The sequence below is a fragment of the Schistocerca piceifrons genome, chromosome 7 (assembly GCF_021461385.2).
Source record: "Schistocerca piceifrons isolate TAMUIC-IGC-003096 chromosome 7, iqSchPice1.1, whole genome shotgun sequence".
NCBI lineage: Eukaryota > Metazoa > Arthropoda > Insecta > Orthoptera > Acrididae > Schistocerca > Schistocerca piceifrons.
Genome location: NC_060144.1, coordinates 307,507,383 through 307,534,323, shown reverse-complemented (window position 1 = coordinate 307,534,323; position 26,941 = coordinate 307,507,383). Strand labels below are relative to the sequence as shown.

Here is a 26,941-nt window from a genome sequence, read left to right as displayed (position 1 = left end):
TGTGTGAATATCCTTGGAGGGATGGCAGCCCATTCTGCCGGAAGATCGAAACCAGATAAGGTAGTGTATCGACGCTGTAGTCTGGGAAAGGTTAGATTCTCCAACGTATTTCTAAGGTGTTCCATTGGGTTGTGGTCGGGTCTCTGGGCAAAGGAATCGATTTCAGGAAAGTTATTGTCCACAAAGCAATGTTGCACAGACGCTGCTTTCTGACAGGGTATACTTACATGCTGATACGAACAACAATCTCCGAACTGTTCCTCTACCTTACGCAGAACCCAGTACTGCAAAATGTGTTGGTATCAATCCGTAGTTACCGTTTCCGTAAGTGCAATAACGGGGCCACACTCTAATCACGAAGAACTCCGTGACAGCGTTATCACCTCCTACCGCGTATTTCACTCCTGGCACGACGAATGATGGCAAATACCCTCCTCCATGCAGTCGCCAAATCCAAGTCCTTCCATCGGATTCACACAGGATGTAACATGAATTATAACTCCGAATCGCTCGTCTTCAGTCGTCTACTGTCTTGTGGCGTCGCTCTTTACACAACATCAGGCGTCAGTTAGCATCGACTAAAGAAATATGGAAATTTGCGGTAAGTTCCTATGGGACCAAACTGCTGAGGTCATCGGTCCCTAGACTTACACACTACTTAATGTAATTTAAACTAACTTACACTAAGGACAACACACACACACACACACTCCCGAGGGAGGACTCGAACCTCCGACGGGGGGAGCCGCTCAAACTGTGGCAAGGCGCCTAAGACCGTGCGGCTACCCGGCGCGGCCGACTAAAGAAATGCTTGCCTTATGGCGAGCTGCTCGACTACTGTATACCTCATTTTTTTCAACTCCTTACGCCACGTCATTGTGCTAGGGGACTCATTAGTGATTAGTTTCTCTGATTTCTTGCTATTTTGTACAACCACTGTCCGAAACGTTCTAAGGTGACTGACTGTTAGTACGCAGATCAACATGGTCTTGGTTTAGCTTTAGTTCCACTTAACATTCACATTACCAACAGTGTCGTTGGTCAAGGTATAAAAGGGGAGTGTATCAGCGGAGCTGAAATTTGTACTCAAGTGATTCATGTGAAATAGCTTCCAACGTCGTTATGGCCGTAGGACGGGAATTAACAGACTTCGAGCGCGGAATGGTAGTTGGAGCTAGGCGCATGGGACATTCCATTTCGGAAATCGTAAGCGTATTCTGTATTGAGAGAGCCACAGTGTCAAGAGTGTACCGAGTATACAAAATTCCTGGCATTACCTCTCACCACGGTCAACAGACTGGACACGTAAAGACGGAGATGGTTCAAATGGCTCTGAGCACAATGAGATTTAACATCTGAGGTCATCAGTCCCCTAGAACTTAGAACTACTTAAACCGAACTAACCCAAGGACATCACACATATCCATGTCCGAGGCAGGACTCGAACCTGCGACCGTAGCGGTCGCCTGGTTCCTAACTGAAGCGCCTAGAACGACTGAGAGCAGTGGCGTTTGCGTAGAGTTGTCAGTCCTAACAAACAAGTAACACTGCGTGAAATAATCTCAGAAATCAATGTGGGAGGTACGACGAACAGCGCGGCAAAATTAGGCGTTAATGGGCTACGGCAGCAGACGACTGAGCCGAATGCATTTCTAACAGCACGATATCACCTGCGGTGCCTCTCCTGGGCTTGTGACCATATCGGTTGGACCCTAGACGACTGGAAAACATGACCTGGGCAGATGAGTCCCGGTTTTCGTCGGCAAGATCTGGTGATAGGGCCCAAGCTGATGAGGCAGACCACACAAAGCCATGGACTCAACTTGTCAACAAAACACTGTGAAGCTGGTGGTAGCTCCATAATAGTGTGGGCTGGGTCCTCTGATGCAGCTGAACCATCGGCTGGACATTGTCTGGAAATGGTTATGTTCAGCTACTTGGAGACCATTTGCAGACATTCATGGACTTCATGATCCCAAGCAACGATGGAATTTTTATGGATAACGATGGGCCCTGTCACTCGGCAACAAGTGTTCGCGTTTGGTTTGAAGATCGCAGTTATGGACGGCTGTAGAGGGAGCACAGATGAATACACTACTGGCCATTAAAATTGCTCCACCACGAAGATGGCGTGCTACAGACGCGAAATTTAACCGACAGGAACAAGATGCTGTGATATGCAAATGATTAGCTTTTCAGAGCATTCACAGAAGGTTGGCGCCGGTGGCGACACCTACAACGTGCTGACATGAGGAAAGTTTCCAGCCGATTTCTCATACACAAACAGCAGCTGACTGGCGTTGCCTGGTGAAACGTTGTTGTGATGCCTCGTGTAAGGAGGAGAAACGCGTACCATCACGTCTCCGACTTTGATAAAGGTAGGATTGTAGCCTACCGCGATTGCAGTTTATCGTATCGCGACATTGCTGCTCGCGTTGGTCGAGATCCAATGACTGTTAGCAGAATATGGAATCGGTGGATTCAGGAGGGTAATACGGAACGCCGGCTGGATCCCAACGGCCTCGTATCACTAGCAGTCGAGATGACAGGCATCTTATCCGCATGGCTGTAACGGATCGTGCAGCCACGTCTCGATCCCTGAGTCAACACATGGGGACGTTTGCAAGACACCAACCATCTGCACGAACAGTTCGACGACGTTTGCAGCAGCACGGACTATCAGCTCGGAGACCGTGGCTGCGGTTACCCTTGACGCTGAGTCACAGAAAGGAGCGCCTGCGATGATGCACTCAACGACGACCCTGGGTGCACGAATGTCGGATGAATCCAGGTTCTGTCTACAGCATCATGATGGTCGCATCCGTGTTTGGCGACATCGCGGTGAACGCACATTGTAAGCGTGTATTCGTCATCGCCATACTGGCGTATCACCTGGCGTGATGGTATGGGGTGCCATTGGTTATACGTCTCGGTCACCTCTTGTTCGCACTGACGGCACTTTGAACAGTGGACGTTACATTTCAGATGTGTTACGACTCGTGGCTCTACCCTTCATTCGATCCCTCCGAAACCCTACATTTCAGCAGGATAATGCACGACCGCATGTTGCAGGTCCTGTACGGGCCTTTCTGAATAAAGAAAATGTTCGACTGCTGCCCTGGCCAGCACATTCTCCAGATCTCTCACCAATTGAAAACGTCTTGTCAATGGTGGCCGAGTAACTGGCTAATCACAATACGCCAGTCATTACTCTTGATGAACTGTCGTATCGTGTTGAAGCTGCATGGGCAGCTGTAACTGTACATGCCATCCAAACTCTGACTCAATGTCCAGACGTATTCAAGGCCGTTATTAAGGCCAGAGGTGGTTGTTCTGGGTGCTGACTTCTCTGGATCTATGCACCCAAACTGTGTGAAAATGTAATCACATGTCAGTTCTAGTATGATATATTTTTCCAGTGAATACCCCTTTATCATCTGCATTTCTTCTTGGTGTAGCAGTTTTAATGGTCAGTAGTGTTTTTGTGCCGGGGATGTCCAACTCGTCGAGGTGCTGCCCTGTGCCGGGTACAAAGAGGCTAGACGCGATATTAGGAGGATCCCATGGCTTTTGTCACCTCGGTGTATAGTGTGAAGGAGTTGCACAATCCGGAGATATCATTAACTTGCGAGACCGACACAGCTCCATTAAGTTGCGGACAGCTACCGGCGAGAAGGCTGGTCGCCTGGCGCGGGGTGGGGGTGGTAAACAGCGGCCAACCGGGCAGGGGCCGCCTGTTGCGTCACGGGCGATCGCGGTCACGCGGAGCCCCGCGTGCGGCACTGCCGTCTAACCGACTGGGCACGCTGCCAGCGCGGGAAAACCTTCCCGCCACGTCTCCGCGCCGCTGCAGCCGCGGCGCCCGCCGTCTTTCGGTAGCCCGGTCCAGACTGGAGCCGGCCTTGGGGCGGGCGGGCAGGCTCCGACCTGTCGACTCGCACCGCTAAAGAGGGGCGGGGCCGCGCGCAGCCGAGCCTTTTGGCGCCAACTCGGAATTCCTCCCATTCCTGGCGGCCCGCAGTTGATCTCGAACCTTCGGCACCGCGAGGTCCAAACCCGCTTTCCACACGGCCAACCGTCATGCTTGTCACCTCACAGTTAATGTATGTTCGCGGGCAAGAGGCTGATTGCAACATATTGCGCCTCGAGCCTCTTTCGATACCCATCTGAAGGACGCTATAAGGATCGTGGCGCGAACTTTTAAACCCAGACGCACACCCCTATATTGCTCCCCACGCAATCCTCCGACGACAACAGGTAGTAATACATGAGTGGATGAAACTCGAAATATCCAAGTCATGAAACGCTGAACAACTTAGCACGCACTCTAAAGAGCCAATTCGGGTAAATAATGCCCATGTCGATCCAGAAAGCTATAATCTGATATGAATGGAGAAATCGGTGAACTTACTTCCATCGTCCCCTGGGAGCGAACCAGCCAAGAAAAATAGGGGATAATATCAGGTTTGCCAGAACAACAACTGAAGTTCGCCACTCTGCTCTTCTCTCCTGCCCCCCTCCCCCCGCCCCCCTCCGTCTCCCGGTGCCACCCATAAATAGGTGGTGCAACTAAAAAAAGAAGTAAGAGAGAAAAGAGAGAGAAAATGCAGTCTCTGTAGGTATAACCCGACTGGAATAGGTAGAAGTAAGTAAAGACAGTATTTGTGTATCCGAAGGAAGACTCAAAAAATTACTGGCGAAAACTGCTCTGTATAAACAGTGGTATTCTTTGGATAGTGGCAATCTTCACTCTTCTTAACAAATGTGTGTGAAACCTTATCGGACTCAACTTGATGTTCAGCTGAGTGTGAAATCTTAATAGGACTTAACTTCTAAGTTCATCAGTCCCTAAGCTTACACACCACTTAACCTAAATTATAAAATGGTGCAAATGGCTCTGAGCACTATGGGACTTAACATCTGTGGTCATCAGTCCCCTAGAACTTAGAACTACTTAAACCGAACTAACCTAAGAACAAACACACACACCCATGCCCGAGGGAGGACTCGAACCTCCGCCGGGATCAGCCGCACGGTCAGTGACTGCAGCGCCTCAGACCGCGCGCTAATCCCGCGCGGCATTCTTCGTAACACCGGAGCCAACTAAACTTTATGGAGGCCTAGAAAAAGATTGCTAGCAACGGTAATTAAGTTTCTAAGAACTATGACCTGGCGTATTAATGTACCTCAAAATGCGTGGTGGCCACTTATTTTGTGCCTTACGCCGCGTAACTAATTGTTGCTCGTATTTGAACTAATAGCAGTCGGTACTGTATGGCTTTGTACTCACGTTACAGCTTCCATTTACAGTCAGTGTTTTAGAACGTTAAAACTGAACTACTGTACTTCTGTCTTTCTTTGTTCTCACAAACGTACCATAATTGGCTGTTACTAGACTAGAACAGTTTTCGTTTCAAACTTTTCCTTACAGGCAGAAGTAACAAGATTCATTTTGCCAGCTTCTTGTCTTGGTATCTGACAAACTATCGCAGCTGCTAGACTCATAGTTTCAACACAAGGTCACGACGCTTGCTGTATGTACGAGCCATTTAAGTCATGTCCTTGACGGCATATCTCAGATTACACAGTGCCTTCGTAAACATGTTCAGATAAGGAGTGCTTACACGTCTTCTATTACTTAAATGCCACAACTCATTAGCTGTTCAAGGTTGGAGCAATGAAGGCGCATAGTTTCTTCCTAGTACACAGTAATATCATCACTCTTAAGCGCTGGGCAGTTCACATTTATGCTGCCATTTCCGAAACTGCGACATTCTCTTCAATTAGTCTTACGCACACATGTTGACATTTTATATTTTCTAGTACCTTGTGATTCACGTCAGAGGGCTACCCGATTTTAACACTAACAAGCCTCCATTAAGTTTGGTTGGTTGTTTTGGGGAAGGAGACCAGACAGCGAGGTCATCGGTTTCATCGGATTAGGGAAGGACGCGGAAGGAAGTCGGCCGTGCCCTTTGAAAGGAACCATCCCGGAATTTGCCTGGAGCGATTTAGGGAAATCACGGAAAACCTAAATCAGGATGGCCGGACGCGGGATTGAACCGTCGTCCTCCCGAATGCGAGTCCAGTGTCTCCATTAAGGGTATACAATCTACTGAAAAGAGGTCATAAGTTAAGGACCTTCCAGTATTTTCTTCCCGTAGTTATCCTGAATTAAGTGTTATAGATCCCTAAGCTGCGTCCTTAGAATCCAAACGAACTATTGATTACTTTTATCCCCTTCTTTTAAACAGTACGAGGTCCCTTTGAAACCGAATTTATTCCTGAACCGCTTTGATTTCATTAAAAATAGTGACCTTAAAAAGAAATCGAAATGCAGTTTACAGAAAGACAAACTTTAAATGGTTAGATAGGACACTGGATGAACGTAGCCAGAAACAATAAGGACATAAGAAGTTACAGGTTTTTAGGCCTTATGTTGAGGTAACTAGGAAAAGTTAATTTCGGAATGGAACTATTAAAGGACAGCGGAAGATCGAAATATGTAAAATGTAAAATATATTATCGTGGATGTTTCGTGTGCCAAATTTTATAGATGGAGAGAGGAGTGCAAGACGAGAAAGGTGGATGATTTCAGACGGGACAGGAAAGAAAGCGTACCGTACGGTTACGATGCTCTATCTGGAATTGTTTGGGTATCAGAAACTTGTGCTTTTGTACAGCTTTTATCCAACTGGTACAGCTATTATTTCCGGTGACGAGCCCTGAAAATATTCGTTCAGGACTCCAGTTGCTATCTGGCAGTAAATTACACGGTCAAACGATTGCACGAGACGGTGATGGAGGCTTATAGAAAGCCGGAGTGACGACATCGTGGTATATCGGTACGAGCGCACGCCATGTTGGGCTAAGATCGCTGAGTGATTTTCCCCAGTGCTCAGCCAGAGATGCCGAGTGAGTCACTGCTGCCGCAGGCTACGCTTTCGTTCGCGTCAGCCCGATGTGAAAGTGGGAGCCATGCTGATGCAATTCCAACAGTCAGCTCGCTCTTCCGGGAGAACGTAATGCTAAGGGCAGCGCGCGTTCCTTCAGACTTACACCATTTTGCCAAAATAGCTTTCACTCATTCCACTGAGATTATACAAAAAAGTTTGAGCAGTATTCGTAAGTTTTCCAAAGGTATCAGCATGTTAGGGTTGCTCGTTTGTGGTTTATGGTATAAAAGTGAGCATAGTATAATACTATATACCTGCTAGCTCGCTGATACGAAATATCCTCGGTGAAGAGCAGTTAAATTCCTGTATATATGGACGTTGAAATATTTCATAGGTGAAGCAGGGACTCTAAACTGTCAACATTAGCCTTGAGCCAAATATTCAGACTCGAAATTAAAGTCAAAGCTAGTATTTCAATGCGGTGAAACCAAAAAAAATCACTTGCTCAGATGTTGCACTTGTACTGCGACTGCAACGAATTTTGTTTATACTTTGAGCGTAGAAAATCCTACCTTATAACAGAGGAAATGAGACATTTTGCTTTACTAAGTAACTATCTGCAGTGACCGTCTTCTCTTTTTCGCTTGTATACTGTGACTGTGTGCTGAGACAAGTTTCATAAAAATTGATCAACCTGCAGTTATCGTTTATACTTGTCGACTGGCATACTCGTTGCAGTTTTTTACGTCAGTGAGGGACGTGAGGTTCATTGAGATGTCCATATGAGTAGACATTATGCTGGTCCGCTGTGGATCACCGTGACGAAGGTTGCCTACTTTGTCCCAGCCGATCTCGAACGAGAGTGTCATGTATGAGGGCTGATAAAAACGAGGCTGATGCCGTACATGTGTATGTTCCTTCCATACACGTTGTGTTATTTCCAGTCACCTTCAATATAGAACCCGTTTGAATCCACAAACCCATGGAATCATTCCTTATACTTTTCAAATCATTCCTATATATTTGTGTAAGACTCCAAGAGATCGCCAGTTTCAACTTCTGGCAGAAGACAATAATGCTGATATTTAAAGGGTGCAAATAAGAAATGATATTAAATCCTTAGATAATTCTTTTGTTGCTTACGTTCATGTGAGGTCAAATTTGCGATAATGACGGAACAGGATGTGAAAACCAACAATTCAAGCACGGTTACCACGATTTTTCTATGGAATGTCTCTTTTACAGACTGGACATTTACAATCTGAACAAAGTCGGAAATTTTTCGAAACTCTTATCTCTAAAGCTGGGATTAACACATACAGGTTTAAAACTCAAATCTGTAGGGTGGTTTTAATAAACCTTCCGCCACTTGAGCCAGTGAAGGAAAACTGTTTCCCAGACCGAGCGGGGTGGCACAATGGTTAGCAAAACCGCGTCCGGCCATCCTGATTTAGGTTTCCCGTGATGTCCCTAAATCGCTTCAGGCAAATATCTGGGTGGTTTCTTTGAAAGGGTACTGCCGAGTTTCCTCACTGATCCAATGGGACCGATGGCCTCGCTGTTTGTTGGCCCCAGCCCCCCCCCCCTCCCCCCCACAAAACCAACCAATTATTTTCCAGACGAGGGCCCATCTTTATAGAAATGTTGAGACTGTATGATGCAGGATTTGCGTTGTTAATAGCGTTTCTGTCAAGGACTGCCTATGGTGCCAGTATTCGTACACAAGAATCAGTATGAATTACAGTTGCAGAGAATCAACATGGGTCTGGGCAAGGTGAGCAGGACTTTTCTCGTAAAGATGTTGTACCATAAACAACAGCAATACCAAAAGAACAGCAACGGTGGCACGGTTCATTGCGACTGTCGACACATTAAATGGTTCAAATGGCTCTGAGCACTATGCGACTTAACTTCTGAGGTCATCAGGCGCCTAGAAGTTAGAACTAATTAAACCTAACTAACCAAGGACATCACACACATCCATGCACGAGGCAGGATTCGAACCTGCGACCGTAGCGGTCGCTCGGTTCCAGACTGTAGCGCCTAGAACCGCACGGCCACTCCGGCCGGCCTCGACGCATTAAAGAAATACGGAGAGGTCCTGTTTGCACACAGGCATGGCAGAACCTGATACGGACGTTCGAACTAAGTGGCGATTTGAGAATCGCTCCCAGGAGAGGCCGACAGCCAATTGCGCCGGAAATTGCTGAAGGCGTTACTGTTGCCATGACTGAGAACGCTGGACGCAATTCGCGATCTTCAAGCAGTGCTCGTTGGAGGTTGAAAATGAGCGTAGCAAGGGAGCTAGCTAATATCCCAGCTGAGATGTTTCAAGCAACAGTAGAGCAATCTATAGCCCGGTTCCAGGCTGTCGTTTATGCAGGTGATGGTCACATTGAGCAACTTTTGTAACCTGGAAGGTAAACATGATACGCTATTAACAAATGTTACCTCCTCATGTGAAAATTATAATGTGAAAATGTGTTTGTTTCAATAGTTTGAGCACAAGGGAAATTGTAGAAGAGGAGAAACGGAGCGACCAGCTGTTGCGGAGCATGCTTTCCAGCCAGGGAACCACAATATTCGTTTCGAGGAGACGCAAGTACTAGCGGCCACAAGCGGATACTACGAAAGGCTCTACAGGGAGGCAATCGAAATCGCTAAACACCCAAATAATTTCAACCGAAAGGAGGACGACGTGAAATTAAACGGTATATGGATGCCTGTGTTAAAGAAGATGTGTACCACCCGCCCACTACTGGGTGATGGCAACGGCGATCGACGGCAACGGACAGCGGCCAATTGCACTGACGTTTTCAAAACACGTGACGTCACACCGCGGAATTTAGCGGCAGTCAGTAGCATCGACCTACGGACTCCCTTGAAGATGTCTCCCGCAGTCGGAGACGAAACGTTGCAAATTGAGACCAAATTCATCAACCGACCACGGCATAACAGCCCGGATAATTATAATGGACATGATATTTCCGGCCGTGAAAGTCTACATTTTAGTACTTAATAAAGTGTAATACCCTACCATTGACTCCTTTACGAATGAATAATATTTGAAACAACATTTGTTTCTAGAATGAAATTTTCACTCTACAGCGGAGTGTGCGCTGATATGAAACTTCCTGGCAGATTAAAACTGTGTGCCGGACCGAGACTCTAACTCGGGACCTTTGCCTTTCGCGGGCAAGTGCTGTACCGGTAGCTCAGACGGTAGAGCACTTGCCCGCGAAAGGCAAAGGTCCCGAGTTAGAGTCTCGGTCCGGCACACAGTTTTAATCTGCCAGGAAGTTTCAACATTTGTTTCAAGTGCGCGTGGAACCCTATTAATACACTATTGGCTCCTGAGTTGCGCTTTCTTCGCAGCGGCCCGCACTACGAAATTTCCGGAATAATTACGCTTCCTACTTTGCATCGAGGCTGGAACACCAATTGGAACTGTGACGAGGTGAGGTGTACGGCGCGGTAGGTGGGCAGCGTACACCCCGAGCGCGCTATCGCTCGGCGTGCTGTGTGACCCGGTGGCCCGCATCGGGCCTGCTGATAGCAGCCTCACGCCGTGACGTCAGCCAGCGTGGGCCGGCGGCCGGTTTTACTGCGCTGGCTGTGGCTGCGTAACCAGCCCGCAGCCAATGGCGCTCTCGCTCTCGGCTCATCACTGAGTGGGCGGCAAGCCGAGCAGCACGCGATTACTCACTCGTAGTACTCCCCTCTCGGCTTCTTACCTCACCACTCCGTCACGTGCTGTTTTTGTGTGCCGAAGAGGCATTGACGTATGTGCGTGCCTCTCACGATGAGCTGCGGGCTAAATGGCGTGAGAAGGATGTTCATGCCCTACCGTAACATTTCCACTCCGCTGCCTAGTATACAGTACTTGCAGAGATTATTTACTATTGAGCTGTTCAGTATTATGGTGTGCATTAGGGCTTCATTTCTTCCCAACGTAGGAATAATGATTGTATGCTAGCTGTATGTAATGTGTGGTGTGCGTACTGTAAGACCTTTAGTACACATACCATCAGATTATTTCACTTGTCGCTCTAACGAAGTGGGCGAGTGTCAGCAATGTGTCTCGTGGTCTTATCGTGGCGTGTTTATCTTCTGCCGTTTGGTCAGACGATAGAAATGCCACTTGCACGCTTAGAGTAGCAGATAGATGGTGACCAATTTGATTAATTTTCACACACATTTATTAAAATAATAAGCCTAAAAATTACTTAACTCGCTTCTGGATGCTATTTACAATTGACAATCTGAAGTTCCTTTGGTAATGGCACTTTAATCTTATTCTCACATATATCTCTGATACTTGACAAAAGTGTCTATACATTTATCTTCATGGCTATGTACAGGAATATGGTAATCTTATTAGGCGCAGACTGAAACTTGACTATAGACTAGTACAGACAAATGCAGACTGGTACAGACTAATGCAGACAAATGCAGACTAACTGATCGGAGGTCTGTACACTCATTATAATACCTCGCCCCTTCATGTATCACTGCGCGAGTGTGATCCGCAAGGAGAAAAGGTTCTACGTTAGCAGCAATCTCATTGGCTGCGTTACATATTAATACGCGGATCGGCGGAAGCAGAATTTGGTCCATCTCTATGGCAGCACCATCTCGTAGTGCGGAGACGGGCGAGCGCTGCGCCTGCGCTGTTGTGCTTAGCGGGGCGCGCTCTAGTGGGAAAGTTGTGTACGCGCTGACTACGCGGAACTATGTTGGCAACATAATGGTACTGCCGTTTCTCGTTTCTCGTCTTCCACTCTCTGTTCTCTTACGAACGTTCTTCTGTGCATTCTGTTGCGGCCATTGCATGGCGAACGTCTTCACAACATTTATATACGATGAACTCACATCACTGTTGACCACCGCCTATGCTCGACGTCAACGTGGAAGAATAGCCACTCGTACACAGCGAGGTGGGGGGGGGGGGGCAGCAGCGACAGTACAAAAAGTGTCGGGGGCGGGGGAACGCGGAAGAGAGGACAGTCGTTGCCATAATGTGGTCACAGGGTGATTTATTTTATGTTCAAAATGGCATGATCATCCACTTTCGAGCCAAGGCTGGAAGCATTGTCGACACGACGAACTTTGTAAACTGTTTGCTTGGTGGTTGGAGTATACAAAGATGGCGTTATACAGAAACGACACCAAGGCAAGTGTGGTGGACTACTGACTATAGACGACATGGCTGAACGACGCCTGCGGAGATGTGTACGGCTGGAGAACTAAAAGAGAAAAGAAAAAAAATGGTTCAAATGGCTCCAAGTACTATGGAACTTAACATCTGTGGTCAGCAGTCCTTTAGACTTAGAACTACTTAAACCTAACTAACCTAAGGACATCACGCGCATCCATGCCCGAGGCAGGATTCGAACCTGCGACCGTAGCAGCAGCGCGGTTCCGGGCTGAAGTGCCTAGAACCTCTACGCCAAAACGGCCGGCACGGGAGAACTGAATCGCAACTGTTGAGCAACTCACTACCCAGATAAATGTAGGGGCTCCCTTCAGTGAATCCTCAACGAATGTTCAGTGAACGTTGCTGCGCATGGGCCGCCGCACCAGGCGCCTGGTTGAACCACCCACGCTGACTGCTGTTCATCGGCGACAAAATCTGGAATTTGCACGCCAGTACCGCAATTGGACGCCCACTGAGTGGCAACATGTGGCCTTTTCGGCTGAATCACTTTTTACACTCCATCGGACAGATGTCTGTTGGCTTATATGTCCCTGCAACAATCGTCGGAAGGGTCCAGGCCGGAGAAGGGAGCGTTATGGTCTGGGGAATGTTTTCGTGGGTTTCGTTGATTGATCCTGCAAAGCACAGTGGGTCAATGGAAGCATTCAATTATTATTGGGGACCACGTCCACCCCTACAACCAGCTTGTTTTTCCTTGGGACGATGGCTTCTACCAGCAGGACAACGCAACGAGTCGCACTGCTCGCTGTGTACGTGCGTGGTTCGAAAAGCACCAGACGAGTTTACAGTACTCCCCTGGCCGCCGAACTCTTCGGATGTAAACTCAGTCGCGAATCTGTGGAACAATCTCGATCTGGCTGTTTGCGCTGTGGATCCCTCAGCGGAGAAACGTAGTGCAGTTGGCCATGGCTCTGGAGCCAGCATGGCTCCACATTTCTGTTGGTAGCCTCCAGAACGTCATAGAGTGTCTTCCTGTACTTCCGCGCTGCAGAAGATGGTTATTCAGGCTTTTGGTAGGGGGTCACTGGACCATGTATTATTTCCCTTTCTCCTACACAGTATATTCTCATGTTGTATCATTTTACATTTGACCAGTCCATAATATGGTGAAGCTTCACTTCGAGAATTCCGTTTGCACTGCAAGAAATATTTCGAACAAAATCTTGTTCGAGCAGACTCGGATGCTAGCGGACACTTTAAGAAACGTTGTTGTTGTTGTTGTTGTGGTCTACAGTCCTGAGACTGGTTTGATGCAGCTCTCCATGCCACTCTATCCTGTGCAAGCTGCTTCATCTCACAGTACCTACTGTAGCCTACATCCTTCTGAATCTGCTTAGTGTACTCATCTCTTGGTCTCCCTCGACGATTTTTACCCTCCACGCTGCCCTACAGTGCTAAATTTGTGATCCCTTGATGCCTCAGAACATGTCCTGCCAACCGGTCCCTTCTTCTAGTCAAGTTGTGCCACAAACTCCTCTTCTCCCCAATTCTGTTCAATACCTCCTCATTAGTTATGTGATCTACCCATCTAATCTTCAGCATTCTTCTGTAGCACCACATTTCGAAAGCTTCTATTCTCTTCTTGTCCAAACTATTTATCGTCCATGTTTCAAATCCATACATGGCTACACTCCATACAAATACTTTCAGAAACGACTTCCTGACACTTAAATCTATACTCGATGTTAACAAATTTCTCTTCTTCAGAAACGATTACCTTGCCATTGCCAGTCTACATTTTATATCCTCTCTACTTCGACCATCATCTGTTATTTTCCTTCCCAAATAGCAAAACTCCTTTACTACTTTAAGTGTCTCATTTCCTAATCTAATTCCCTCAGCATCACCCGACTTAATTCGACTACATTCCATTATCCGCGTTTTGCTGGAAATTAGGATGTATGTTAACAACTTTAATAGAGACACTGGATTTTTTATTTGTTTTTGTTTTACATCTTTCATTCCCTACTCGTGAGTGTTGGATGGGCTGATGTAGAACAAGACCTCATTCTTTCCAGCCAGATATCCCAGTTGAAAAGAAGTTGGGCAGAGGGAGTTTTCTCATCGGATTATCATATGCCAGGGGATTCTCAGTTTGAGGATTCGTGTATTTTTTTCCTACATTAGAAACAGCATAGAAGTATGTCCTGCATTATACTTTCTTATGAGAACATAATCGCTACATGTATACAGTGTATCTGTATAAGCTAACTGTGTACACAGCAGGACACGCAAATTAAGAATTTGACCGAAGTATCTTACACTGAGAATGGGGTGATATATTTACATCGTTTTAACTTTGGAAAGTCAGTCAGCCGGCGGGAGTGGCCAAGCGGTTCTAGGCGCTTCAGTCTGGAACCGCGCGACTGGTACGGTCGCAGGTTCAAATCCTGCCTCGGGCATGGATGTATGTGTCATTCTTAGGTTAGTTAGGTTTAAGTAGTTCTAAGTTCTAGGGGACTGGTTAGGTTAGGTTAGGTTAGTGTTGTTTAACGTCCCGTCGACAACGAGGTCATTAGAGACGGAGCGCAAGCTCGGGTTAGGGAAGGACGGGGAAGGAAATCGGCCGTGCCCTTTCAAAGGAACCATCCCGGCATTTGCCTGAAACGATTTAGGGAAATCACGGAAAACCTAAATCAGGATGGCTGGAGACGGGATTGAACCGTCGTCCTCCCGAATGCGAGTCCAGTGTGCTATCCACTGCGCCACCTCGCTCGGTAGTAGGGGACTGGTGACCTCAGATGTTAAGTCCCATAGTGATCAGAGCCATTTGAACCATTTTTGAAATCAGTCACAGATAACTGTCTTGATGTAACTGCATTCCTGGCATTGTTTTTAAAACAATGCTCAGCGTTCCGCCTCAGAGCGCGCACTTGGCCGTCACATTCTTGTCTGGAGCGGACAGTAAGTAGACAGTGGAGCGCAGGAGGCACAACGCGGAAGCGAGCGTGCGCCGGGACCGGCTGGCAGGCGCGCAGAGGTCGCTGGCTCTAGCGGTACCACGGGCTGGCTCCGCCCGCTACACCGCAGAGGAATGCCCAGGCGGGACCGGAACCCGCTGGCGCTGAAATGCTGGGAGTTCACGGCCGGCCGGGCCCTCAGGCACTCCTGTCGGCCCCCGCACCGTTATTTCCCACTGGGGAACGCGCTTAGATTCGAATGCCACAGGGCACTGTTTTTGGACCAATGGATTTGATGCACAATCGATAATTCAGAACCCGAAACAATTTGGCGTAATGGCCTCCTTGTCCGATGTACCGTCAAATATCCTTCACGACAAGGCCTCTGGTTAATCAAACGTGTCTTGACTTTCCTGCATTCGAAAGGGATAGTGTACAAACTGATGGCCAAAACTTGTCTGAGAGTAATTGCAATGTCTCTGGTGTTCTCTGTGCGATTGCTTAATATTGCGATTCGGGTGTTCAGCCGAGTTGTTCTTTCCATTTCCATAATGGGACGCGCCACTGATATGCGGATGTCACAGATTAGAACGGTAGGCAATGGGCCCTCCTATGCAGTCCATAGACAGTGTTTGGAGTTTCGAATGTATGTTTGTTTAAGAAATGTACACATATTTCGCTTGCCGGGATGGCCGTGCGGTTCTAGGCGCTTCAGTCTGGAACCGCGTGACCGCTACGGTCGCAGGCTCGAATCCTGCTTCGGGCATGGATGTGTGTGATGTCCTTAGGTTAGTTAGGTTTAAGTAGTTCTAAGTTCTAGGGGACTGATGACCATAGATGTTAAGTCCCATAGTGCTCAGAGCCATTTGAACCATTTTTTGAACACATATTTCAATGTAACAATGCCTGATGTTAGTGCCACAATCGAAATAAACTAAATTAAGCGTCACTGGCGTTTGTCGCGGGATTTCAGTGGAAGTAGTTCATGAGATACCGTAGTATGAACATAGTAAACACTGACAATTGTTTGTTCCACGTTGTAGTGGAAACGAAAGTTTCTCACGCATGCGTATTTGCAGTCCTGCACAGATGTTAATAAGTCTCCGGAGGTGTATTGTTGTAACATTACCTAGGTGAAACTAGAGACAAATAAAGGTGAATGCAGTGCCCCAGTGATGCATGACGCGTAAAGAACCAACGTATCCTCAAAGACTTGTGCTCAGAATGACCACCACCAGCGTCTGTACAAGCTTTCAGTCTGTCGTGAAACGATTGCTGCACACGTGCTAGCATTTCAGCGGAAACGGCGGCGCAGTCAGCAGTAATGCGCCGTTTCATGTCATGTGAAATTGTTTGACGACGTTGAAGAGATTGACACCCAGTGGGATATCGTTCGGCGTACTCGATACACGAATGAAAGGCATACTTCCTACATTCACTATAATCAATGAGCATGTCCACATGTTTTCGCATTGAGAAATGTTATCTTCCAAGCAAGTCCTACTACGTCCACTATCACACAGTAAGCGGCAGGACCGTCGAAATGTAATCGCAGTCTTCACACAACACAATGCAAGCAAACATAACACCGTCATCTAGCACCTAAGCAATTGATAACTCGTAAACTAATTCCACTGGCTCCCTGCAACAAACACCACTGACGTTTCCATTTACTCTACTTTTAGGATTTTACTAGCAATAGACATTGTCCCATTCAAGAGGAGGAGAAGGAGATTTAGTGTTTAACGTCTCCCAGACATCGAGGTCATTAGAGATGGAAGACATGCTCGGATTAACAAAGCATGGAGAAGGAAAGCCGTCATGCCCTTTCCAAGGAACCATCCCGGCATTTGCCTTAAGCGATCTAGGGAAATCACGGAAAACCTAAATCTAGATGGCAGGACTCGGGTTTGAAGCGTCATTCTCCCGAATGCGACCATTTAAAGATTTGTAAATGTTTTAAGAAACTGCACTTTCATCAACGTCTCACTGTCTATTAGCTCCAGATACACACCCTCGTCTACAATTCAATTCCTTAAATACATCGTATCCATAATGTCTTCCAACTTCAAAGTGCTTATGACGACCTCAACTCTGCTGGACCACTTTCAGCGAGGTGTTCAGTGTCTGTGAAGGAACACCAGTACATTTTTCCTCAAGAACAAAACGCTGCATTCTGGAGCGAAGTCGACGTTCTAACTCATCCCAAAGGTGTTCAGTTGTGTTCAGGCGAGATTCCGGACAGGCCAGTCCATTTCGGGAATGTTATTGTCCTCAGACCATTCCCCCAAAGGTGGACACACTGCATTGTCATGTTGATATAAACATTCATGGCTTCCGAACTGTTACTCTACTGTTTCAAGGCACGATACTCTAAATTGTGTTTATATTCTTCCGCATTTAGCGCTCTCTGATGCACAATAAGTGAACCACACCGTAATCACGACAAACATCCCTTTACCATAACATCATGTCCCCAGCACTTCACTGTTGGCACCACACGTGATGGAAGGTAGCATTCTCCAGACATTCGCCAAACCCAGACACTTTCATCGAATAGCCATAGGATATAGCATGATTCATCAATACAAATCACTCGTTCTCAATCGTCCACCGTCCAGTGGCGTCCCTCTTTACATCACCTGAAGCACCGCTTAGCACTGACTACGAAAATGTGTCGCTTATGAGAAGCTGCTCGATCATTATACCACATTATTTTAACTCGTTACGCACGGTCGTTGTGCTAGATGGACTGTTGGTGGCACTTTCGAACTCACAAGTGATTTCTTCCTTTGATTTCATGCGACTTTTTAGAATCATCCACCGCAGTGCTCAACCCTCCCAGTCCGTCAGTACGTGAATTTTGCGTCGTCTTGGTTTAATTGTGGTTGTTACTTCGTGTTTTCACGTCGGTCTCGTCACTATCCATCGTATTGAGCAACTTTGGAAGGACTGAAATGTCCGCGTTGGATTTGTTATGCAGGTGCATCCAGTGAATAGTCTACATTCGAAGTCACTGTGCTCTGTTGATCTAGCCATTCTGCTATTACTGCTTCTCTGTTGACAGCACACCCCGCTTCCTTTGATATTGTCGGGTCTACAGGCCGTGACATCTATTGGTCAGTTCTGCATTACGTATGGGTGTTCGGGTACTTTTGTTCGGATAGTGTGTATGACATGGAAGATACTGGAAAATTGATGCCTGTTCCAACGTTTCAACATCTATGACAATTTTCGACTGTTTCCCTAGGTCGCCATTTCTGTAGTTTCAGTGGTTGTAACTGGAGCTGTGAGGAGCATTTTTTACCTACTCTCAGCTATTTATGTCCACATTGTATCTAATTCATTGGACTACTTAATATTTGACAGAGGTGAAAACAATAATTGTGACTCTCTGCTGTCGCGGCAGTGATACACTAGAGACCTTTGCATACTGGAAAACTAAAATATTTCATGTAAAAGAACCCATTGTGAAGAAATATAGTGAATGGATGCGCTAGTATGGAATGCCGCTGGAACCCATGTGAACGAATGAACCAACTGGAAAACCAGCTCTTGAACGTCGTGCAGACGTGCCGAGCTTTGGCTGGCTCTGACAAAGGCGGTGAGGCACTCGCCATCCGACGGGAAATGCGAATGAGGGCCTGGGGCATATCTGCGGTTTCCGTCCGGATGCTGGCGGAACCTTTTGATTTTGCCGCTCGCCACCTACGGCGGAGCAGTAAAGATGTTTACGGCTCTACAGCCGGGAGAACTGGCCAAGCATCACGTTTAATTGTTTACACCTGGCGGGTGAGTCGTCGTAAGTGTTGGATCATTACCTGCTTCCTGTCAGTCGGACGCTAACCCCACGTGCAACTGCGAAAAAAAAATAAATAAAAATAGTGATCCATTGAGCCAACGATGCTGCTACGCATTCTCCACCACAGACTTTGTTATTAAGTGTTACGACGTTAGCTATATGCTAATGTGTGTAATAATAATTTATTTATGGTAAATTATTGATGCTCTTTCATCCTGCGGTCATGGAAGAGTGAATATTATTTATATGTTGAGTTCGGATGTAAGTTAGTGGAGAGGAAAGTGGCGAAAGAGATGCGACACCGTTTTTCTTCACAACTTGGGATACATCATACTGTATTGAGTTAAGTTGCGTAACTGATGGATATTCTTTGCCACAGAGTACCTACTATTACTATAAGCTGTTTCAGAGTACCATCAAACTGAGGATCTCCCGAAAACGATTCGTTTTCGATACGATTTGTTATAATAAAATGACAGGAAACTAGCATCGGTAGCTACAGGCGTCCTGTAGCTAATGTGCTGTGAAAGTATACCGTTTCAGCGCTAAGGCACATTGACAATCTATCAATAGCACGTCGTTTTGATACAATTTATCACTGTTAAATAGCAAATAATGACATTTGTGATGCATCTTCAGGCAGTGTGTTCTATACACAGAGCACTGGCTGCCATATCGAAGCTGTAGCTTGGTTGATAGTCGAGAGCTGTGAAGAGAAGATAAAAGGTTTACCGCCACCTCCTTCCAATTTTTTCGCTTTTTTCCCTAAAAGAGTCTGGGTCTTTCTTATTAATTTCATAGTAGTATTATCTGCTATAGTCGATGTTATTTACTATAAATAATGTACTTTCTGTAAGTCTTGTTGGAATGGGCAACGACTGGAATTTTTTCCCAACTTAATTTTATTCGAGGTGATGATTAAAATTTTATTCGTATTTTTGTAATGTTTTCCTTGAATGTTTACGTAATAAATCAAAATTAGGATATAAAAGGAACAAATTACAAAAGTTAGAACATAGTGCATTTAGAAAGAGAATGGAGAAGTTGGGATATGAGGCCAGGACTTTTTGCATGCGAATTCGACACTCTCTCGCATCTTTTCCAGCAAAAAATTTCTAACATGTTACCATGTTACCGAAGTTAGTTTTCCACATCTATTAAGTACGTGGTTTAGGCTATATAACACCCAAGGAGCCACATTACTGTACAGTTTTTAGGATCCCGCACCTAAATCGGTAGAAACGGAACTCTTAAAGGATCATTTTGTTGTCCGTCCGTCCATCCGTCCATCTGTCTGTCTGTCAGACTATTAAAAATCTTTTTCCTCAGGAATGGGTAGACATATCGAAATTGTTTTTAAGTCACATACTAAGGTCTACAGTCTCTCGACGATGTAACATATTTGAGCTTCTAAACCAAAATAATCAAAAGATAACGACCATTTATGTCACATATTTTGATAACTCGCAAACACACTCATTAAAACCTAGACGGTACTTCCCGTTGATCTACACCCATGAAACTTGTCAAAAAGGAAGGTTTCACAGTTCAAGAAAATAAATAAACCCGAAAATTGTTAATTTGAATTGTATCAAACGGGAAATATATTTTTATCATTTCTTATCCGACTTCAAACTTAAAACGTTCTCGAAAGTCTTGGAACTCCTGGAGTCGATATCTTGCGAGTATCGATGTCGATAACAGCCAAAAATAGTCAGAGCGTGAGTCCTACTCGCAATGACCAATTTAAAATTTGTGTTTTTATTTTCTTTTTATCTTTAGTTAAAACTTCCTAACTAGTTGTATTATCATCTCAGCAGTATAGCTTCTTTCTGCACTTCGAGTGAGTAGTGCTGATGTCTTTCGCACCCATTTACAGAATGCTTACAGCTGCCCGATTTGAGCGGCGTCTCGTATTAGGGCCCCTACACAAGAGGGCGACACCCGAGGCGCGTGACGGGCGCTTCGGTTGTGCCCACGCCTTGTCGCAGCCGTGTCGCGTGCCCCGGCGAGCTTCCGCCGCCACCTGCAGCGCACTCCTGTCCTAATTGGCGCTCATCTGCAAACAATGGCCCAGGTGAAGATGGCCCGCAGGCTTGTGGCGCGTGGACCCGCATGCGCGCCTCGCATGGGGGTCGTCTTCACCTGGCGCATTGTCCGCTACCGGCGTTCACCCTTTCTACCCAATGGCGCTAGGACGCTCCTTACGTACACCTGTAAAGCTCATGAAACTAGTCCATGTTCCTCACCTGTCTCCACTCGTGCATTTGCGTCCTATTGTAGGGGCCTGCACGCGAGTAGGATGGTGGTGAGACGTTGTGCAGAGTGGCAAGGGCTCTGTACCACGTGACACTGTGGCTAAAAGCGTCGTCCTGCCCCGCCTGTCTCTAGCTTGCCCTTTGGGGAGCACAGACAACATTTAGCGTTGATTTTCGTGTCAGTCGAGGTATGGTGAAGGTAATGTTCGTATACTTTTTGAGTCATCAGTCTTCTGAAATTTTTGATGCGATCCGCCTCATTTCTTGCCTTATCAGTCTACCTAATTTTCAACATTCTTCTGTTGCACAACATCTGATACCCTTCGATTCCCTCCTGTTCCGGTTTCCCTACAGTCCATAACTGTCTGCCAAACAGAAATTTCGTCCTTAAATTAAGGCCACTGTTTGAGACTAGTAGACTTCTTTTGGCCACAAATGTCCTCTACACACGTGCTACTCTACTCTTCACGTCCTCCTTGCTTCGTTCGTAATGGATTATTTTTTTAGAAGAATGAGATTTTCACTCTGCAGCGGAGTGTGCGCTGATATGAAACTTCCTGGCAGATTAAAACTGTGTGCCGGACCTAGACTCGAACTCGGGACCTTTGCCTTTCGCGGGCAAGTGCTCTACCAACTGAGCTACCCAAGCACGACTCACGTAGGAGAGCTTCTGTAAAGTTTGGAAAGTAGGAGGCGAGGTACTGGCAGAAGTGAAACTGTGAGGAACGGGCGTGAGTCGTGCTTGGGTAGCTCAGTTGGTAAAGCACTTGCCCGCGTAAGGCAAAGGTCCCGAGTTCGAGTTCCCGAGTTCGAGTCTCGGTCCGGCACACAGTTTTAATCTGCCAGGAAGTTTGATTATTTTTTTGTTTCCAAGGTAGCAGAAATCCTTTTCTTCTACTTTGTGGTTCAAAAATGGTTCAAATGGCTCAGAGCACTATGGGACTTAACATCTGAGGTCATCTGTCCCCTAGAACTTAGAACTACTTTAACCTAACTAATCTAAGGACGTCACACACATCCATGCCCGAGGCAGGATTCGAACCTGCGACCGTAACGGTCGCGTGGTGCCGGACTGAAGCGCCTAGAACCGCTCGGCCACACCGGCCGGCCGTGTACTTTGTGATCACCAGTTCTGCTGTTAAGTTTCTCGTTATTCTCATTTCTCCTCCTCCTCTCTTCGATTTACTCGCTACCTGTATTCTGTACTCATTAGACTGTTCATTCCATTCAGCTGAGTTTAGGAATGATATCAGCAAAAATTATCATGATATCTTTTCGCTATGAATTTTAATCCCACTCTTGAACCTTTCTTTTGTTTCCGTCGTTGCTTTTTCGATGCTTAGAGAGTTTCCCAGAAATGCTAGGTCAGACTTTGAGGGGCTGTAGAGGGAGTCTTGAGAAACAAACCGAGGATAGGACTCCGTGTCCGGACACATCATCCTAAGACCTGATGTCTGGTGTTTGCTGCACAGTCGTAACTGCACCGTGAAGTGGACTACGCCTGTAAGTGTAGGCTATCCATTTTGCATCCACATGCCCGCATTGCAATACCTGGCCAGCTGCCCAGGGGAAAGAACACTAACGGCTAGTTTGAGCCACGTCTACTTTGAGGTACTATCCATCCTAAAAGCATCCTCCCCTTAATGACTTAAATTATTAGTCCGCAAATGAAGTGAATTCTGAAGAAATGTCGTTCATTACACTGTCCTCAATCATCAACAGAAATATCTGCACTTACCCGTAACATCCTGTTTATATACTGGGTAACTGAAAAAAGAAAAAAAAACTGACAAACCTTAGTGACAAGTTCCTCATACATCAACAAGTAAAAAGGTCTAGTAAACATGGGATCTAAAGAGCATATCTTTAGAAATATGAGCAGTTGGTCATCTTTGATACTATGAAACACATCTATTCTACTGAAAGCTGTTTGCTTTCCATGTTTTCGAAGGAGGAAGTATTGACCAAAACAAGGAAAAAAATTCCAGTAAATGAGGGTTGTAATATGCATACTTTAAAAGCTATGAGCACTTGTTCATCTTCGCTTGTTTGAAAAATAGCGCTTTTACCGAACAAGTGCATTTAGCTCTTGAGGTACACATTGTAGAGCCTCTGTTTACTAGACTTTTTTCTTGTATTGGTTCAGACTGTCGCAGTCGTGATCTTCAGTCCTGAGACTGCTTTGATGCAGCTATCCATGCTACTCAATCCTGTGCAAGCTTCTTCATCTCCCAGTACCTACTGTAGCCTACATCCTTCTGATTCTGTTTAGTGTAATCATGCCTTTGTCTCCCACTACGATTTTTACCCTCCTCGCAACCCTCCAATACTAAATTGGTGATCCCTTGATGCCTCAGCATCTGTAGCACCACATTTCGAAAGCTTCTATTCTCTTCTTGTCCAAACTACTTATCGTCCATGTTTCACTTCCATACATGGCTACACTCCATACAAATACTTTCAGAAACGACTTCCTGACATATCTATACTCGATGTTAACAAATTTCTCTTCTTCAGAAACGCTTTCCTTGCCATTGCCAGTCTACATTTTATATCCTCTCTACTTCGACCATCATCAGTTATTTTCCTTCCCAAACAGCAAAACTCCTTTACTACTTTAAGTGTCTCATTTCCTAATCTGATTCCCTCAGCATCACCCGAGTTAACTCGACTACATCGCATTATCCTCGTTTTGCTTTTTTTGATGTTCATCTTACATCCTCCTTTCAAGACACTTTCCATTCCGCTCAGCTGGTCTTCCAAGTCCTTTGCTGTCTCTGACAGAATTACATTGTCATCGACGAATCTTAAAGTTTTCAATTCTTCTCCATGGATTTTAATTCCAACTCCAAATTTTTCTTTTGTTTCTTTTACTGCTTCCTGAGTATACAGATTGAATAACATCGGGGAGAGGCTACAACCCTGTCTCACTCCCTTCCCAACCACTGCTTCCCTTTCATGTCCCTCGACTCTTATAACTGCCATCTGGTTTCTGTACAAATTGCAAATAGCCTTTCGCTCTCTGTATTTTAGCCCTGCCACCTTCCGAATTTGAAAGAGAGTATTCCAGTCAACATTGCCAAAAGCTTTCTCTAAGTCTACAAATGCTAGAAACGTAGGTTTGCCTTTTCTTAATCTAGCTTCTAAGATAAGCCGTAGGGTCAGTATTGCCTCAATTTTTCCAATATTTCTACGGAATCCAAACTGATCTTCCCCGAGGTCGGCTTCTACCAGTTTTTCCATTCGTCTGTAAAGAATTCCCGTTAGTATTTTGCAGCCGTGACTCATTAAACTGATAGTTCGGTAATTTTCGCACCTGTCAACACCTGCTTTCTTTGGGATTGGAATTATTATATTCTTCTTGAAGTCTGACGGTATTTCGCCTGTCTCATACATTTTGCTCACCAGATGGTAGAGTTTTGTCACGACTGGCTCTCTCATCCCCTCCCAAATATGAAAAAAAGAGTTTGCAGTAGAAGAGATGTGTTTCATAGTCTCTAAGATGAACAAGTGCTCATTGCTCATATCTCTCAGAATATGCGCTTTAGAGCCATTGTTTACTTGACTTTTTTTTGTTTGGTGTAAGGAACGTGTCACTAAAGCATCTCGGTGTTTGTTTTGGGACACCCTGTATACTATGTAGCACTGCAGACTTTATAATGTATGTTGAAAACATAGACCGATTGCAGAGTGATGGTAGTAAACAAAATTCGCCTTTTCCTTTCGTTTCAGATTTCTACAGGGTGCAAAAGGCACCTGCCGACAAGAAGCTGGAAGCGGTATCCAGCAGACCGACAGAAGGCGTGTGCGCCGAGGCCGATGCCGACTGAGCTGGTGCGACCTCACTCTCGGCTTGAGCGCTGGGAAGTCTTCCAGAGGACTGCCGTTTGAAGAGGCTCGTCCCGGTACACGCCATCTGCGACAAGCAGGACGGGTGGAGAACCTGCATCCGAACGTCACTCCATCGACCACGTAGTGTGGCCGGTCCTCGGGAATCAGCGGATCTCGTAAATCTGTAGATCCGACCACTGACTGTGACGTTACGCATGCTTGCGCAGTGGACTCTGGTGTGGTGCGAAGAGCATATGCTACTGATTTCCTGTATTTCTGTGCTGCTATCGGTGCTTCTACCGTATAGCACTCGCCAGTGACTCTACATTAACACAGTTTGATGTAATACAGTCTTGGTCATACTCTCTCCTGTAATATTTACTTCATTCTTGCACACTGTTGTTAACATTTTAATTCTTGAGGGCATGTGTGATGTGCAATGTTGTAAATAGCCTGCAAAAGAAAACTCCCTCTGATAGAACACAGGATTGTCTGACACTATCACTACTGATAATAGTGTTTAGTACTTAGGGTGTCCAAGAGGTCTTACACATTATTTATTGTATCATAAAAATGTAAATAGTCAAAGTAAAAATTATTTAAATGTAGTAAGCTAACATACCAAAGCCGGAGGACAGAAGGTGTGATAATATTATTTTAAAAGGTTTAGTTTCTCTTGCTCATTCCGTTAGAAACGTATTATTCCTTTTGTCACTTGTGTTAAGTTGAAATAATTGGTACAGTGTACTGATGACGTGAGCATCCCAGATAAATATTTGGGGAGAAATTTTGCATCTTTTACGATAGTCTTCTTGTTATTGTTGACTGAAATGTGGAAATTAAGAGAAGACTGGTTTTGAATCTCAAATTGCAACTACTTAGTTGTATTAATTCTCGTGAAACGTCATTTTGTTTAAACGTGAGGTTAATTTATTTCACTGTTTTGTTGTAAAAGTAATTTTTGTCCTAACGTTGCATCAACTATTGGCTGCAAATGTCTTAGACATAACTTACACGCACTCTACTTTTCTAAATAGTATCTGCACCGCGTGATTTAGTGTTTCCCTCGCACTCCAAGCACTGTCCATGCTTCGCAAAATATCGTGCCTTACGTGTTTGTCGATCCTATTCTAAATGTCATGTGTAGATGTTTCTTGTTGTGGAGTTCCTAGCTAGGCACAGATTTCGCCAGCAAATCCCTAGTTTGTCGCCTCTTCTTGTCTGGCTAGCTTTTCTGAGAGCTGCCAGCCTACAGCGGATAGGCCAAAGAAAGTGCGTAACACACACGTTGCATCCTTAGCAGTGTAGTGTAAGTGTTCCATCCATTGGCGATTTCGTCTTCTCTTGACTAACCACTCTAGTCACCCCTAAATAATCTTAGTATTTGACATCTGCAATTACCTTTAAGGGGAAAATATGTAAATTTTGTGAAAGAGATTGACAAAGTCAAAATATTTAATGTATAAATGTAAGTATTTAACTTTGTGTAAGTGCGCTGTAATACTGAAATATTGAGGGTCTTCGTAGAATTGTGTCTTACTTCAGGCATAAGTACATCTAAAACAAAGAGAATTATCTTTGTGGTATCGTTGTATATTACTGGATGTTGATTCTATGATGAATGTACAGTTTAATTTAATCTGTCCATTAATTATTACGTAATGATTGAAATGCTGTCGTTCAGATTATTAAATAAACATTGTATATTCCGTTCAGTAATGTCTAGTCTGAATGATACCAGATCTCATTATGCTATAACATTTGTTCTTTTCTGCGTAAGATACAGTAAATGTCAGTCATCTGAATAAACTCTTAACTGTGACTAAAAAAACTGTATTTAATATCTGCTGTTGCATTTGTCTTGGAATACCACTGAATCTTGTTTTACTGACAGATGAATCACATCGTAACTACAGCAAGATCTCGCATTGACATTTAAGAGACAGTGTTGCAGTATTGCCAAAAACAATACTGTAACACTTAAGATGGAGAAATATACCAAATGGGTACAACTGTAACAGTATCTATATCTACCC

At 45.4% G+C, this 26,941-nt stretch overlaps 1 protein-coding gene across 1 annotated transcript in view; it reads left to right on the top strand.

The window, feature by feature from the left end:
- Positions 1–26,702, top strand: part of LOC124804935 — a 56,300-nt gene extending 29,598 nt beyond the window's left edge. The window contains exon 2 of the mRNA XM_047265313.1: positions 24,807–26,702. Within this exon, the coding sequence (XP_047121269.1) occupies positions 24,807–24,904 (98 nt within the window). The 3' untranslated portion in view covers positions 24,905–26,702. The remainder of the gene's footprint in view (positions 1–24,806) is intronic.
- The last annotated feature ends 239 nt before the right edge of the window (positions 26,703–26,941 follow it).